Source organism: Schistocerca gregaria, chromosome 1, assembly GCF_023897955.1.
Source record: "Schistocerca gregaria isolate iqSchGreg1 chromosome 1, iqSchGreg1.2, whole genome shotgun sequence".
Lineage (NCBI taxonomy): Eukaryota > Metazoa > Arthropoda > Insecta > Orthoptera > Acrididae > Schistocerca > Schistocerca gregaria.
The window spans coordinates 161136698-161154656 of record NC_064920.1 but is presented as its reverse complement, the minus strand read 5'-3'; the positions used below and the strand labels follow the sequence as shown (position 1 = coordinate 161154656).

Below are 17959 nucleotides of genomic sequence, written 5' to 3'. Positions count from 1 at the left end.
CATGACTATTTCCAGTCAATGATCGGTTCGGTTGGGCCAGGAGGCCCCGTCCATTCCATGTAAACACAGCCCACATCACTACAGATCCACGATCAGCTTACATAGGGCCTTGTTGACAACTTGGGTTCGTGGCTTCGGGGGTCGAACCCTACTGTCAGCTCTCATCAACTGAAATCGGTACTCGTCTGACCAAGCCGCGGTTTTACAGTCGTCTGGGGTCGGAGCGATGTGGTCAAGACCCCAGGAGAGGTGCTGCAACTGTCGTTCGGTTAGCAAAGGCACTAAGGCCTTCGAGTCGGTTGTCAGCTGCCGTAGCCCTTTAACTACAGATTCCGACGCACTGTCTTAACGGATTCGTTCGTCGTGCATCCCTCGTTCATTTCTGCTCTTGTTTGACGCAGAGTTGCTTGTCTGTTAGCACTGACACCTCAATGCAAACGCCTCTGGTGAAGGTTGTCGGCCACTGTGAAGTCCGTGGTGAGAAGTAATTCCAGAAATTCTCAGTACACTCTTTACACTGTGGTTCTCGGAATATTAAGTTCCCTAACTTTTCCGAAATGGACTGTCCCGTGCGTCTAGCTCCAACTAAGATTCCGCGTTCAGAGTCTGTTAATTCCCGTTGGGCGGCCATAAAGACATCGGAAAGCTTTTCACAGGACTCATTTGAGTACAAATGACAGATCGTCCAATGCAAGTCCTTTCACACGACTTGTCACCTCAGTGTCTTATCGCCAAAAGTTTTCGAAATACAATCCAGAAGAGAGCAGTTTTAAATGCATTGGTACACAGAGCAAAAACATTTTTTGACGAGGACCACCTGGCTTCCGAAATTAATCATCTGAAGTACGTGTTCCAGAAGAACAGCTGTTGTTAATGCGATATGAAGTCAGCGTTCTTCAAGAAAACATTTACGGGATGAACCATCCATAGCATTCCATCCTTTCTACGGTGCCACATCCATAAAAAAAACAGACCCCTGGGAAGATGAGCTATAAGACCTATTTTCAGACCGCCTAAAAACATGGTGATGCTACGCCCTATTAAGGACAGTCTTGGCCTAAGGATTCCTGTTATTTGTAACATCCCTTGTGAATGCGGAAGCAGTTACATCAGTCCACCAGTACCGTTTCCGACTGTTGTGCAAGGCGTCAACGGCGTATCAAAAATCGCGAACTTGAGAAATCTCTAGTTGCTGAACAAAACCTTAGAAACATACACGAAATACTCTTTAAGGAAACAAAAGTTTCGTCCCAGGTTCCTGCATAGCGGAATTGTGTAATTTAAATGGCTCTAGAAATATGAATATTCGAGGAGAACTTCAGCCAGTGGATATAATCTTAGCGGTGCATGGGAGCTATATCTCGACAGAGGGAAGAAGCAGCAGACATTTGTCGGAATGTTTGCGCTATTACAGGAGCGGTGTCGCCACCACTAGACGCTGACATTATCTGCGACGGCATTACGAAATTACTGACCAATCACAAGCCGTCTATGGGCTACATAAGGCTACCAGAGCAGCAGTGCAGACAGCTGTTTCTGACGAAGACCATTGGGGTGAACATCGGTAACTCGAGGATTCCTCTGATTTGACGCCGCAAGAAATCAGAGGATGTTTATACAGCAGTGCCACCACGAAAGACTTCGTTCTCGTATTAAGTAATTTGTTCCCCTTTAGGACCTGACATCTGTATTCAAAAATTTCTGTAGTGTGGACCGGTTGGTCAAGAACGTCTTAAATACCGTCAACTGCCTACAGTGCCTGTTCACAATAACTACGTACATCCACCGTCTATACCTAAATCTACAAATCTCGTATATGGCTACTCTGTAAATCACACTTACGTGCCTACAGACAGTTCATCGAACCACCTTCACACTCTCTATTATTCCACTTTCGAACAGCATGCGTTATTATGATGACCGTTCTTTGCTATGTAGGTCGGCGTAAACAAAATATTTACGCATTCAAGTTGGTGTCTGAAATGTCGTGAGGTGATCCCGTCGCAACGAGAAACGCCTTTATTTAAATGATATCCACCCCAAATCCTGCATCATGTGAGTGACACTCTCTCCACTATTTCTCGATAGTACAAAACGTGCTGCCCTTCTCTGAATTTTCTCGATGAACTCCGTTAATCCTGTCAGCCAACGATCCGACACAGCTCTGCAGTGCTCCAAAAGAGGACATACAAGCGTAGTGCATACAGTCTTTTAAAGAAATCTGTGTTCTGCCAATAAAAGAGTCCTTGTTTCACCTCCCCCGCAACATTATTTTTGTGATAGTTCCAGTTTAAGTTCTTTGTAATTGTAATTGCTGCGAATCTAGTCGAATGGATAGTATTTAAACTTGTGTGATTTATCGTGTTACCGAAATATAACAGATTACTTTTTATATCCATGTGGAGGACCTCACACTTTCCCTTATTGAGAGACAATTGTCACTTTTGGCTCCAGACAGATATCTTTTCTAAGTCATTTTCGATTTGTTTTCGATCTCCACGGTAAATGACAGCATCATCTGCAAACAGTCTAAGAGGGCTGCACAGACTGTCTCCTAAATCGTTTATATAGATAAGGAGCAGCAGAGGGCCTATAACACTATCTTGGGGATCGCCAGAAATCACCTCTGTTTTTCTCGATGACTTTCCGTCAGTTAATACGAACTGTGACTTCTCTGACAGGAAATCGCGGATCCAGCCACATAGCTAAGACGACATTCCATAAGCACGCAATTTGATTACAAGCCGTTTTTGAGGTACGTTGCCAAAAGCCTTATTGAAACCTAGAAATACGGAATCAGTTTAAAATCCCTTGTCGATAGCACTCTACACCCCATGTAAGTAAAGAGTCAGTTGTGTTTCACAAGAATGTTTGCTAAATCCGTGTTGACCGTCACTAGACCTTTCTCTTCATAATCTTCGAACACAATATATGTTCCAAAATCCTGCTGCATATCGACGTTTATGATACGGGCCTATAATGTATTGGATTACTCCTATTTCCATTCTTTGAAAGGGCACGGCCGATTTCCTTCCGCATCCTTCCCTCACCCGAGCTTGCGCTCCGTGTCTAATGACCTCGTTGTCGACGGGACGTTAAACACTGATCTCCTCCTCCTCCTCCTCCCTATTTCTATTATTGAGTATTGACGTGACCTGCGCAGCTTTACAGACTCGTGTGTGAATTTAAAAGCCAACATGGTACCCAACCCGACGTGGTGGGGTCGTAATACACCCTTTCAGTTGAGCCCTTTGACAACACAGGGATAACACTTCTGAAGCCTGAGCTTTTCAGGAACTTCGACAATGGCCATCGCGCCAGATGACCTTTGCTGCTGCTGTGTGACGCCTGTGAGGAGAGTCCTTTAATGGAGTAGGTAGCATCAGTACGGATGTTTCGCAGATGGCACGCATAAGACTAAACCAGCATAATGGCCTTGCTACGCCGAGGAAACGGACAAGACTGGGAAGAAAATAATTTGTTCAATAGCTGGTGTGTACTATAAGAGACGGAAATAGTTTTACAGTGTCGAAACCATTATTTTTCATTTAACAAATGGAAGACAGATTTGGAGACGTGTACTCATTGCATCACTTTTGTCTAAAGCTTCCTCTGCTGCATAATCTCAAGTACTTCAGACATGTGGAAGACTGGGTGATACACGAGTGACTATTACTCAGCATAAAACTTTGAATATGACACAAGGAGTTATCTTCCACAGAGACCTTACACTCTAGACAGACAAGGAGTCACGAGAATGAGATTTTCACTCTGCAGCGGAGTGTAGAGGTAGAGCACTTGCCCACGAAAAGCAAAGGTTCCGAGTTCGAGTCTCGGTCCGGCACACAGTTTTAACCTGCCAGGAAGTTTCATAAGGAGTTACTAGCTAATATAGAACGGCAATGCGTATATTTTGTCCAGTTTGTACAGAGGGGTCCAAAAGACGACCAAATAGATACAGTAACTTCCATCTTGCATTTGCAGGAAAAGACCTCCCAAAAAAAGTTGAAGTTTTGGTGTGCAGGTGTGACGTGAAACCTTACATCCCACTTTTTCAAAGCCTAATCTACCAGCACTTCCTCCTCTCGTGGCCCAAAAATGTCAGTGCAGCCCAGGAAGTGAACATCAAGCAATCGGTAGGAAAAAACTATAAAATTTCATTTATGTAAGGATATGATAAATTGAATATTTTCAGTTGAAAATGCCACCACACAATGCTATTCTCCCGTTGGCCCTTTACTTATTTTTCCTTCAGTTCCGGCGGTACCAGGCCTCCTTCACTTACGCAGTCGCCAACTGGCAGTTTCCTAATCACACAACTTATTACATTCTTTTTGCATATTAGGGGTTTTCACTCCTAACACCCGCCCTTGGGAGGCATTACCAGTTGGAATGCACACTGAGGCACACTGCCAAGATCTCCACCTAACCTGCTTAGAATTTGCTCTCCGTTGTTTTTTTCTGCACAATCCCGTTTGTTTAATACCCACACAACGAATAGAACCGAAACATTTCGAGGTTAATATTTTCGCACCCATGAGCTTTAAACATACATTAAATCTCCTTGCTAACACAACTGATGAGAGAAATGGGGCGATAACTAGAAGGAAGGTGTTTGTCGTTCCTGGGTTTAGGTTGGATACGACAGTGTTTCCACGTCAGCTCTGTGAAACGTGTCCTCTACCCAGATGCGAGTGTACGTATGAAGGAGAAAGTGCTTGCTTGTATGAGAAAAGTTCTGCAACATCTGAATGTGAACACCGTTCGGCCCTGGGGAGGACGGCTGGGGTGAAGAGAGAGCATGATCCAGCTCCCTCATAGTAAAGGCGGCACTGTAGCACTCACGATTCCAAGGAGAAGAGGTGTCGCCCGAGCCTCCTCCACTCGCTTCCGATGGTTGAAGGCAGGATGATAGTGGCAGGAGCTCGAAATCTCCGCAAGATAGCGGCCCAAGATGTTCGGGATAACAATAGGATCCACTATGACATCATCTGCTACTGTCAGGTCGGATATTGGGGAATGGGCCTTGGTCCAAAAGAGCCGTTGGAGGTTGGCCCACATGATGGAAAAGGGAGTGGAACTTTAAAAGAACTAGTAAATGAAATCCGCTAGCTTTTTTGTTATCCCGAAGGTAACGAGGACGCTGTGCACGCAACTGTTTGTCATCTTAGGGTGACGGTTAAAAACGCTGAGAGCACGTCTCCGTGCGCGAACGACAATGCGGCACGCCTCAGTCCACTAAAGAGGAAATGCGAGCAATACAACCTTCTACTGTGGTAAGGATACAGATCTCAAATATATTCTACCTGGTCATCACAACTGGGGAAATGTTGTTCTCTGAACGTCGCGAAGGGAAGAGTAAAGCCTCTTGTCAGAAAGCTGCCATTTCAATGTGCACGGAGGTGGTGTAGGAGTCAGCAAACGGAGAGTGCAGCTCCAGTGAATATCAGAACGGACCACTGAAGATGATGGGCAAGCTGGACACTGCAGAAGGAGAAGTCCAATTGGGGGTAGGTGTGCGTGGAGTCTGAAAGAAACGTGGGCACTCCCATGTTAAGGCAGACGAGGTTGAGCTGACTGAGAACGTCACCCAAGAGGGCACCTCCCTGACAGGTACTGTGAGATACCCAAAGGAAAAGGTGCACAACCGAGCGAGGTGGCGCAGTGGTTAGACACTGGACTCGCATTCGGGAGGACGACCGTTCAATCCCGCGTCCGGCCATCCTGATTTAGGTTTTCCGTGATTTCCCTAAATCGTTCCAGTCAAATGCTGGGATGGTTCCTTCCCTGTCCTTCCCTAATCCGATGAGACCGATGACCTCGCTGTCTGGTCTCCTTCCCCAAACAACGCAAGGCAAGATGGTGCACATTAAAGTCACAGAGCAGCAGAAAGGAGTGAGGTAGTTGCCCAATAATCTGGAGGGAGTCCACCCTTGTGACACCAAATGATGGTGGGATGTAGACGGTAAAAAGAGAAAAGGTGGCGTCAGGAAGGAAAATGCAGACTGTAAGAGATTGACGTTGTGCAATCAGGAAGATGGATTGTATATGAACGTCATCCCAGATGAGCAGCATGATTCCCCCATGAGATGGAATGCCACCCTCAGGGGAGAGGTCAAAGCAGACCGGGAAGAAATGCAGGAGCTCAAAGTGGACGTGAGGACGCAATTTTGTTTTCTGGAGGCAGAGAACAAATGGACGCTGTGATTCTAAAAGCAGACGCTTTGTTAGACCGAAGGCGGCAAACTTTCCATTGGTTGAGAATCATGACGAGGAAAATGGAGGAGGGAAAAACGAAGTGGTGTCACCTGAGCGTCTGCCTAGTGTGACTTCGAAGACTCACTGCTACAGGGTACAGAGGCTGGAGGATCCAGCTCCATGAAATCTATAGAGGCATTGGCATTCTCCTTCTGTCATTCTGCAGTAGTACACATCTGTCGAGACATAAACAACGGTTGAATTATTCGAACTTTACATGCAAATGGAGCATCTATATTTTTTATTTCCATTTATTTGTATGTAGGGCGAGGAATTTACTATGGATCTTTATATATATGCACAGGGGAGGAAAAGGGTTGGCAGTGCGCACCGGTGACACGAAGGCCGGCTGGGAGAGGGTATTACATGGCGACGCCGTCGAAGAGGATCTCCAAGGCGGTGAAGGAGAAAACCATTTGCCTTTGTTTGACTTCTTGGAGCCTTACCGGTTAAGAGAGGACGACTCAGATATTTGTTGGCTGAAGGGGCATAGGAAGTCTTCGCAGGAGTATTCCTTCTGTCTTGTTCGGCCTGCTGCTTGTGTAGAAGGTGACTTCGCCCTGTGAGGATAAAGTTTTGTGGCTTGTTGCAAAGCTCGAGGAGGAGACAGGGATGCTATGAGGAGACAGAGATACTACGATGACACTGCGCGATTTTACAACCGTGGTGATGAATTTGAGGTTGCATGTCTGCGTATCATGTCCTACGTGGAGCGAGAAGCGGCAAGAACAGTACTATAAGTGCCAGATGGTAGAATGCAGGGTTTCCGACTAGCAAACATCTTGCAAGCTACCACGTAAGGCACTTTTTCCTTCACCCAGATCTCCTGGACAGCCCATTCATAGAGACACACGGGGCAATCTCGGAAAGAGGATGCATAGTTGCCATTACAATTGATATAGAGGGGAGAAGGAGCATTGCCCTTGTGAGCATCCCTACCGCAGGCTACACATTTGGCCAGGTGCTGACAGGACACTTGAGTATGTTTATAAAATGACACTGGTGGCAGCGCACCGCGGTTGGAATGTACACTAAGACTGCGATAACTTCATAAGTTGCTTTTGTCTTGGATGGAAGCACCACTCCATCAAAAGTGAGAAAAAGAATGTTTGTGGGCACTAAGGAGGCATCTACCTTTTTCATAACCGGATGGAATGTAATGACACCCTGATCAGAGAGAAACGTTTGGATGTCTGCCTCAGACCATCGAGCAGTCTAGTGTAAATAACACCACGTGAAGAATACAACGATCAATGAGCCTCGACACAAATAGGATATCTGCGAGGAGAGAAGATCCAAGCAGTAGTGGTGCTTGAGAATCATAAGTAGTCTCCAAAAGCAACGTGCCATTGCATAGATGAGAGCAGGATTTCACAGGGACGGCAGTTGTATCAACACCTTTCTGAATAAGAAACGGATTTACCGTAGCAAATGACTGATCGTCTTCGGTATGTGAAACCTCGAGGAACTGTGGTGCAGCTGGGAGGGTCTTTGTATCATTAGCCTCATTCCGTTTACATTTAGTGGACAGACTATGAAGATTATGATACGCTCAATGCGAGGAAATCCCTCACGATTGCCAGACTCCTTCCAACGGGGGTTCCCTCAGTGGGGGAGCACTCGAATTAAATGATTTTTTATACCTCAGGTCACACCTCCAGAATGCCTGACAATTTGTGAAGGTAGCAGCTCAGGCAGTCACCCTCCCCTGGGCCTGGCCTGTACCAGGGAGTACGAACAAACCCTAGCTGTCGACTCGGGACTGGGAATTACGGGTTACGCATCAAACGTGTGGCCAGCCTACAGGAGCGCACCGGGAGGAGGAAGAAAAAAAAATGAAGCAGAGGAAGAATAGGGGAACGCAAAAAGAAAAAGAAAGAAAAGACATTAGAGACTATTATAGTGTCATGCTATTGAAAATGCAGAAGACATTTCCAAAAACATCCCAGACATGTTCCCAAGGGAGGGGAAAAAGAATAGCAAGACGATAGGCACGGAGCACGGAAGGGGAAAGATGCTTTAAAGGCTGGGGCCCCTTGGTAGCGAAGAAAGAACTCGCCAGAGAGCCCCCTGGAGGAATTCATGCTGGTTGTTGTCCCGTCCCCATGACAATTAACAAGTTTGTTTATTTTTTTATTTCGCTTCTGGACATAACGAGATGGAGTGCTCAGGATAAATGGGACACCCTGCGTTGCTTTGCACTATGTATATCTCGCGGAAAGACGAAAGTAAAATCAGAGAGGTCCAAGTTCAGACAGAAGCTTATCAGCGCTCTTTCTTTTCGCAGACCATTCATTACTGGAACACGAAGAGGGTGACTTGATAATACCGTAACCCGCGTGTACTTCGAGTGCCGTGGTTACCTTTAGCAATCATACACCAGTCACCAGAAGTTTTACAGCTCTCTGCTGGATCGCAATTGGGAGTTTAGTACACACTGTTCAGTGGTAGAGGTCCATCAATATACGACAAGAAGTGCCGATTTTCCTGCGCAACAGTTGGAAAAACTACTGAACTTTTAGTTGTATATGAAAAAGTGAGTTACTCAGGTTGTGCAAAATCCAATGATGTCATTTAACTGCTAAGCAATCGGTTTATTCAACTAATTTATGTTTTTTGCTCGATTAATTCTCTAAGCAGATCACATGTATATATCTTCCAACTACATTTCGATTTCTCAGGTCATGCATACGATTTCTCTATTTCGGAGGTATTTTGACCACTGGTTATGGTTACCCAAGGATCACAGATACAGAACTTATTTAACAATATCAATATTGATGCCAATAACAGTGTGGAACTAAGAAATATATATACGTTAACCATCGTTATATAGACGAAGGCTCATTTGTAATTGTTAATGTGCCTACAGCTAAAAAAAAAAAAAAAAAAAAAAAAAAAAAAAGTCGGTCATGTGTTTCTCAAATTCTAAGCTGTTACGGCTCAGGTAGCAATTCAGGTACAAAACATGTCAAATGTGTCTCTAAACAAACATGAAGTTTGTTTGGCTACAAGTGCCAGATATTGTCTGGATAAATGAAGAACAGATAACTTTAATTCTACCTGCAATGCATGTTATGAAACGAGGTTTTAGGTTAAGATGGATGAAATTTAAATTATTTTGCTCAGCTAAATTTGGAGCTATGTATGTGGTATTCCGTCTTAGTACCTTTCATTACAATTATTTACAATTTTGATGATGGACCGCACTGATCTAATTACCATGCGTGTGCTTTTTCTTTTAAGAGTGGTACGTTATTTCTATTTTGAACTGCAATTTCCTTAACCTTTAAGATAAAGGGAGTCAAAGGACTTGATCCATACAGTGACTATTTCATTTCAACATATTTATTTGCACCATACACTCCTGATAATGGAAAAAAGAACACAATGACACCGGTGTGTCAGACCCACCATACTTGCTCCGGACACTGCGAGAGGGCTGTACAAGAAATGATCACACGCACGGCACACCGGACACACCATGAACCGCGGTGTTGGCCGTCGAATGGCGCTAGCTGCGCAGCATTTGTGCACCGCCGCCGTCAGTGTCAGCCAGTTTGCCTTGGCATACGGAGCTCCATCGCAGTCTTTAACACTGGTAGCATGCCGCGACAGCGTGGACGTAAACCGTACGTGCAGTTGACGGACTTTGAGCGAGGGCGTATAGTGGGCATGTGGGAGGCCGGGTGGACGTACCGCCGAATTGCTCAACACGTGGGGCGTGAGGTCTCCACAGTACACCTATGTTGTCGCCAGTGGTCGGCGGAAGGTGCACGTGCCCGTCGACCTGGGACCGGACCGCAGCGACGCACGGATGCACGCCAAGACCGTAGGATACTACGCAGTGCCGTAGGGGACCGCACCGCCACTTCCCAGCAAATTAGGGACACTGTTGCTCCTGGGGTATCGGCGAGGACCATTCGCAACCGTCTCCATGAAGCTGGGCTACGGTCCCGCACACCGTTAGGCCGTCTTCCGCTCACGCCCCAACATCGTGCAGCCCGCCTCCAGTGGTGTCGCGACAGGCGTGAATGGAGGGACGAATGGAGACGTGTCGTCTTCAGCGAAGAGAGTCGCTTCTGCCTTGGTGTCAATGATGGTCGTATGCGTGTTTGGCGCCGTGCTGGTGAGCGCCACAATCAGGACTGCATACGACCGAGGCACACAGGGCCAACACCCGGCATCATGGTGTGGGGAGCGATCTCCTACACTGGCCGTACACCTCTGGTGATCGTCGAGGGGACACTGAATAGTGCACGGTACATCCAAACCGTCATCGAACCCATCGTTCTACCATCCCTAGACCGGCAAGGGAACTTGCTGTTCCAACAGGACAATGCACGTCCGCATGTATCCCGTGCCACCCAACGTGCTCTAGAAGGTGTAAGTCAACTACCCTGGCCAGCAAGATCTCCGGATCTGTCCCCCATTGAGCATGTTTGGGACTGGATGAAGCGTCGTCTCACGCGGTCTGCACGTCGAGCACGAACGCTGGTCCAGCTGAGGCGCCAGATGGAAATGGCATGGCAAGCTGTTCCACAGGACTACATCCAGCATCTCTACGATCGTCTCCATGGGAGAATAGCAGCCTGCATTGCTGCGAAAGATGGATATACACTGTACTAGTGGCGACATTGTGCATGCTCTGTTGCCTATGTCTATGTGCCTGTGGTTCTGTCAGTGTGATCATGTGATGTATCTGACCCCAGGAATGTGTCAATAAAGTTTCCCCGTCCTGGGACAATGAATTCACGGTGTTCTTATTTCAATTTCCAGCAGTGTAGATAAATCATTAAGAGAATTACAACCATAAATCAGATAACAATTTCTTTAAGAAACGCCATTCAGGCAAACTTCACAAACTGATTGTTATATGAAACCACAAGCGAATTAATCTCTTTGCAAACATTTAAAAAACCGCCACTCGGGCCAAGTAAATCATTTAAAGTAAACTTTAATCAAATAATCAGGAAATCAATTATTATTTCCACACAGATTGAAAACCGCCCCTCCCGGGCGAGATATTACCAAACAACTTTACAAGGTTATAGAGAGTTTGATCAATAATAACCCAGTTATTTCTCCATCAAAATTGACATTCGCCACTAAGATTGAATTGCACCGTAACTTTAGAAAACGGTTTCAATGAAGACACATTCTTCTAGAAATTCCTCAAAATTCTTAAGACAAATATCTAAAACATTTAACCCGGGCAACCTTGGAGAGACACCACAAGTTTTAGAAAACTGCAGCTTGTACAGTAACTGAGGCCCGAGATTGCGAGGCCGCGACTTGGCAACTAACGGTGGAGGCGACTGAGTATTTATCTTCGAATTAAGATGTGGATTCCGTTTGTACTTCCGCCCCGTTCAGAACACCGAAATCTGAACCAAACAGCACACGCGAGCTCAGGCGAAGTCCACCGCCCGTACACCCGCTAGTAATTCAAAAGGGGAGGCTCTGCACTTCGGTGGCCCACTGCTTCCGATCTCTGAAACATAAATCAGAAGCGATTACAGGGAACCAAACAAGCCTTCCTTCACCTTGATACTCAGACTTATACAGAAAACTACTTCGGTAAAATTGATAATAATAAAACTGGTTCCATTCCTTTAAGCAGAACCACGTACACGAATGATGCAAAGGGAACTGGCTCATTAAAACCCAAGCAGCACATGGAGCACCTTATTTGGGCCTGTAAGGTACCACACGGCAATCTTTAGACACGGAATACAGATTGTTCACTAAGGCTGTGCACACGTATCAATGTTTTAGAAACTTGCCATCTGAAGTAAGAATACTATTAAGGGGCGAAGCCCACACTTAATAAGAGGCATGAAATATCACATCACAGTCCTTGCAACGCTTTGCTGCCTCAAGAACAATCATCATTATGTTTCACTAATCGTTGAATTACTTAACTTGATGCCAGCTGCTGGATCGATGTGACGAAGACACAAGAGGTTGCTTAATCCGATGGTAACAGCGTGTTCCCTCACGGAAGCGAGAACACGCATAGCTTCACGAGTTTGCCAAGAAGCCACAGCGCCGGCCCGCTGTTACTGACCCCAGTACGATCAAGCACCAACTGCCTCCCGTACTCAAGCATACGTTGTTGTCCCCTTCTCTCTCCATACTACCCGCTATAACCTGAGCCGGCCCAGGCTCCAAAGACAAACCTGCCAGAGGGAATCGATGGTGCCTAACCAAAGATAGCCCTGGCACCAGTCCCGCCACGGCTCGATGAGGCTTGATAGAGCACGTAAGAAAACTTTAGATCAGTGTATTTATTTCTGGGTGGTCGAAGTTTCAGTCTGTTTTTGAAATATTGACTACAAATGGAGTGCTAGCTGATTGTTTTGGTGGCTGCATAGGCCAGTCATTGTTCCCCTCATATCCTTGCTAACTTTGACTACGTTCATTCATTCCCATAACTTCCTCTGCATTTTACGGATTTTATTGTATGAATTATTATGTAATCTTTTCATACAAGTCTCTGTGTTCACTAACACAAGTGCCACAGATGTTAGAAAACGTTTGAATGTGAAAATTAGTCAAAGTGTACGCATTTCACATAAATGATTGATTAATTAATGTATTATATCCGGTGAATATTTGCAGCTGTTAAAACTGTCATTATATACACGGAAGAGCCAAAGAAACTGGTACACCTGCTTAATATAGTGTAGGTTCTCCGCGAGCACGTAGAAGTGGGATGGACTCGACTAGTGTCTGAAGTAGCGCTGGAGGGAACTGACACCATGAATCCTGCAGGGCTGTCCATAAATCTGTAATAGTACTGGGGGGTAAAGATCTCTTCTGGACATGAGGATGCAAGGAATCTCAGATATGCTCAATTATGTTAATGTCTGGGGAGTTTGGTGGCAAGCAGAAGTGTTTAAACTCAGAAGAGTGTTCCTGGAGCGGCTCTGTAGCAATTCTGGACGTTTGAGGTGTAGTATTGTCCTGCTGGAATTGCCCAAGACAGTCGGAATGCACAATGGACATGAATGGATGCAGGTGATCAGACAGGGTGCTTATGTACGTGTCACCTGTCAAAGTCGTTTCTAGTTGTATCAGGGGTCCCATGTCACAGCAACTGCACACGCCCCACACCATGACAGAACCTCCACCAGCTAGAACGGTCCCCTGATGACATGCAAAATCCATGGATTCATGAGGTTCTCTTGATACCCGTACACGTCCATCCGCTCGATACAGTTTGAAATGAGACTCGTCCGACCAGGCGGCATGTTTCCAGTCATCAACAGTCCAATGTCGGTGTTGACGGGTCTAGGCGAAGCGCAAAGCTTTGTGCCGTGCACTCATCAAGTGTGCACGAGTGGGTCGTCGGTTCCGAAAGCCCACATCGATGTTTTGTTGAATGGTTCACATGCTGACACTTGAGATGGCTCAGCATTGAAATCTGCAGCAATCTGCGGACGAATTGCACTTCTGTCACGTTGAACGGTTCTCTTCAGTCTTCGTTGGTCCCATTCTTGCAGGGTCTTTTTCCGGCAGCAGTGATAACGCAGATTTGATGTTTTACCGGATTCCTGGTATTCGCGGTACACTCGTGAAATGGTCACATGGGAAAATCTCCACTTCATCGCTACCTCGGAGATGCAGTGTCCCCTCGCTCGTTCGCCTCTTATAATACCATGTTCAAAGTCAGTTAAATCTTGATAAACTATCATTGTTCCAGCAGTAACCGATGTTATAACTGTGCCAGACAGCTACTGTCTCATATAGGAGTTGCCGACCGTTTACATATCGCTGTATTTGAATGCTCAAGCCTATAGCATGGCATTTCAGTGCAAACTGAATGAAAAGTCCAGCAGTCCACAGTACCTGTTTTTATTGAGCTCTATTAGAGATTCGTATGCGGGTCTCTAATTGACTTCAATAATAACAGCTACTGCGAACTATTAGACTTTCCATTCAGTTTTACATTCTAATTGTTGTAACACCAGTATACAGGGTATACACACTATTAGCCATTAAAATAGCTACATCAAGAAGAAATGCAGATGATAAACGGGTATTCATTGGACGAATATTTTATACTAGAACTGACCGGTGATTACATTTTGCAGGCCGCGGTGGCCGAGCGGTTCTAGACGCTTTAGTCCGGAACCGCGCGACTGCTACGGTCGCAGGTTCGAATCCTGCCTAGGGCATGGATGTGTGTGATGTCCTTAGGTTAGTTAGGTTTAAGTAGTTCTAAGTTCTAGAGGAATGATGACCTCAGATGTTAAGTCCTATAGTGCTCAGAGCCAGTTTTGATTACATTTTCACTGAATTTGGATGCATAGATCCTGAGAGCAACCACCTCTGGCGGCATTAACGTCCTAGAGTCAAATAGAGCTTGGATGGCGTGTACAAGTATAGCTGCCCATGCAGCTTCAACGTGATACCACAGTTCATCAAGAGTAGTGACTGGCGTATTGTGACGAGCCAGTTGCTCGGCCACCATTGACCAGACGTGCTCAATTGGTGAGAGATCCGGAGAATGTGTGGCCAGGGCAACAGTCGAACATTTTCTGTATCCAGAAAGGACCGTACTGGACCTGTAACATGAGGTCGTGCATTATCCTGCTGAAATGTAGGGTTTCGCAGGGATCGAATGAAGGGTAGAGCCACGGGTCGTAACACATCTGAAATGTAACGTCCACCGTTCAAATTACCGTCAATGCGAACAAGAGGTGACCCAGACATGTAACCAATGGCACTGGGTCACACGCCAGTATGGTGATGACGAATACACGCTTCCAATGTGCGTTCACCGCGATGTCTCCAGACAGGGATGGGACCATCATGATGCTGTAAATAGAACCTGGATTCATCCGAAAAAAATGACGTTTTGCCATTAGTGCACCCAGGTTCGTCGTTGAGTACATCATTGCAGGCGCTCCTGTCTGTGATGCAGCGTCAATGGTAACCGCAGCCATGGTCTCCGAGGTGATAGTCCATACTGCTGCAAACGTCGTCGAACTGTTCGTGTAGATGGTTGTTGTCTTGAAAACGTCCCCATCTGTTGACTCAGGGATCGAGACGTGATTGTACGATCCTTGACAGCCATGGGGATAAGATGCTAGTGATACGAGGTCCTTGGGATCCAGCGCACGGCGTTCCATATTACCCTCCTGCACCCACCGATTCCATATTCTGCGAACAGTCATTGGATCTCGACCAACGCGAGCAGCAATGTCGCGATGCGATAAACCGCAATCGCGATAGGCTACAAACCGACCTTTATCAAAGTCGGAAACGTGATGGTACACATTTCTCCTCCTTACACGAGGCATCACAATAACTTTTCACCAGTCAGCGCCGGTCAACTGCTATTTGTGTATGAGAAATCGGTTGAAAACTTTCCTCACGTCAGCACTTTGTGTCACCACCGGCGCCAGCCTTGTGCGAATGCTCTGAAAAGCTAATCATTCGCTTATCACAGCATCTTCTTCCTCTTGGTTAAATTTCGCGTCTGTAGCAAGTCGTCTTCGTGGTGTAGCAATTTTAATGACCAGTACTGTATAATGTAGCGTATGAATTGATCAATGAGTCATGTGTGACCACCCCAGTTGTGGCTGCCCTAGTTGAAAAATAATCTGTAAAGTATACCTGGTTTACGGTACTACAAAAATACCTTCTGCCACGGCACAGATGGCTGTCAGAATAAAGATGCTCATGTTGTAACCACCGCTGCTTAACATATCATCATACTCCCATTATATCTTCTTTCAATTGGAATGTTATTTTTAAGCGGGGCAAGTACCTGCTTGTAAACACTGGGTAGGAGAACAATGGTAGCCGGTGTTTGCAGGTGATCCAGGTGGACCCACGCACGGGCAGGTTGCTGCGGCGGGTGGAGATCCCGGCGCTGAACGTGACGTCGGTGACGTGGGGCGGCGCCGGCCTCGACGAGCTGTTCGTCACGACGGGCTCCATCGGAATGGACCGCCCCGACGAGCTGCCCATGGCCGGCTACACCTTCCGCGTGACCGGGCTCGGCGCCCGGGGACTCCCCGCCCAGTCCGTCGTCCTCTAAGTGTGTCTTCACTCAGTGTAACAGAGATTGGGGGCTATAAATAAAAAAGCCTCGGTGCAGGCCTATACGCTATAATAAGACCAAACTATTTTATCTCTGTGTTCAATTAATTTCTTTATATATATATATATATATATATGACGGTAGTATCTGTTCCCGAAACAACAGTTACCTTTGATGACCATGCAGCTTTGATAGAATGAAATGATAATTAAATGGACACCCTAGCTCCAAAGAGGCGTTGTTCTTTCGGGAACAGATACTATCGTCATATACAGGGTGTTACAAAAAGGTACGCCCAAACTTTCAGGAAACATTCCTCACACACAAAGAAAGAAAATATGTTATGTGGACATGTGTCCGGGAACGCTTACTTTCCATGTTGGAGCTCATTTTATTACTTCTCTTCATATCACATTAATCATGGAATGGAAACACACAGCAACAGAACGTACCAGCGTGACTTCAAACACTTTGCTACAGGAAATGTTCAAAAAGTCCTCCGTTAGCGAGGATACATGCATCCACCCTCCGTCGCATGGAATCCCTGATGCGCTGATGCAGTCCTGGACAATGGCGTATTGTATTACAGCCGTCAACAATACGAGCACGAAGAGTCTCTACATTTGGTACCGGGGTTGCGTAGACAAGAGTTTTCAAATGCTCCCATATATGAAAGTCAAGAGGGTTGAGGTCAGGAGAGCGTGGAGGCCATGGAATTGGTCCGCCTCTACCAATCCATCGGTCACCGAATCTGTTGTTGAGAAGCGTACGAACACTTCGACTGAAATGTGCAGGAGCTCCATCGTGCGTGAACCACCTGTTGTGTCGTACTTCTTAAGGCACATGTTCTAGCAGCACAGGTAGCGTATCCCGTATGAAATCATGGCGGTGAATCGAGGAAGTACAGTACATACGGACGAAACAAAAATGAGCTCTAACATGGAAATTAAGCGTTTCCGGACACATGTCCACATAACATCTTTTCTTGTCTGTGAGGAATGTTTCCTGAAAGTTTGGCCGTACCTTTTTTTGACACCCTGTATAATTGAAATATGGCTTCCCGGCCACTGATTTTCTTGTGCGAAAGCCCACGCTATGCTCGTACGGGACTTAGTAGATCAATCTGCCACGAGTAATGAGTATGATGGACAAATATCTACTAGGCTCACTACGAGTGTAGTGGTGTGGAAATGTTGGGAATGTGGGTCTCACGGGGAGCCTGCAAGGGATAAGTTCCTGCAGGCGCACTATCCTCTGTGCCCTCGGTGGTTCATATGGATAGCCGACACGGTAGCTCAGCGTGTTCGGTCATAGGGTTACCTGCTCTCTGTAATAAAAAGAACTGAGTCAATATATCAACAGCGAATGTAAATGGATGTCTTACGACGTCCGCCTCGAGCAGATGCAACGAACAATAGCGAACAAAATGATTTATATGTATCAAAAAAAGATGGATACAGCGTCTGCCATGTAAGTAGGAGATCCCGGGTTCGAGTCCCGGTCGGGGCACACATTTTCAAAATGTCTCCAACAAAGTATATCAACACCTTTTTTGCAGCTAGTGTGTCCATTTAACTATCATTTAATTTCTTTTTAAGAAAGTTTCCGTCGAAATGGTCTTATTTACTTTAAACAGTCTCCTAG

At 46.1% G+C, this 17959-nt stretch overlaps 1 protein-coding gene across 2 annotated transcripts in view; it reads left to right on the top strand.

The window, feature by feature from the left end:
- Positions 1 to 17959, top strand: part of LOC126335630 (regucalcin-like) — a 331250-nt gene that overhangs the window by 60300 nt on the left and 252991 nt on the right. Inside the window, exon 6 of one of the 2 annotated variants that reach the window (XM_049999095.1) lies at positions 16088 to 16327. In XM_049999095.1, coding sequence (XP_049855052.1) covers positions 16088 to 16312 — 225 coding nt within the window. In that variant the 3' untranslated portion in view covers positions 16313 to 16327. Of the gene's footprint in view, positions 1 to 16087; positions 16388 to 17959 lie in introns of those variants that run through there. The other variant, XM_049999087.1, reaches the window with a different exon arrangement.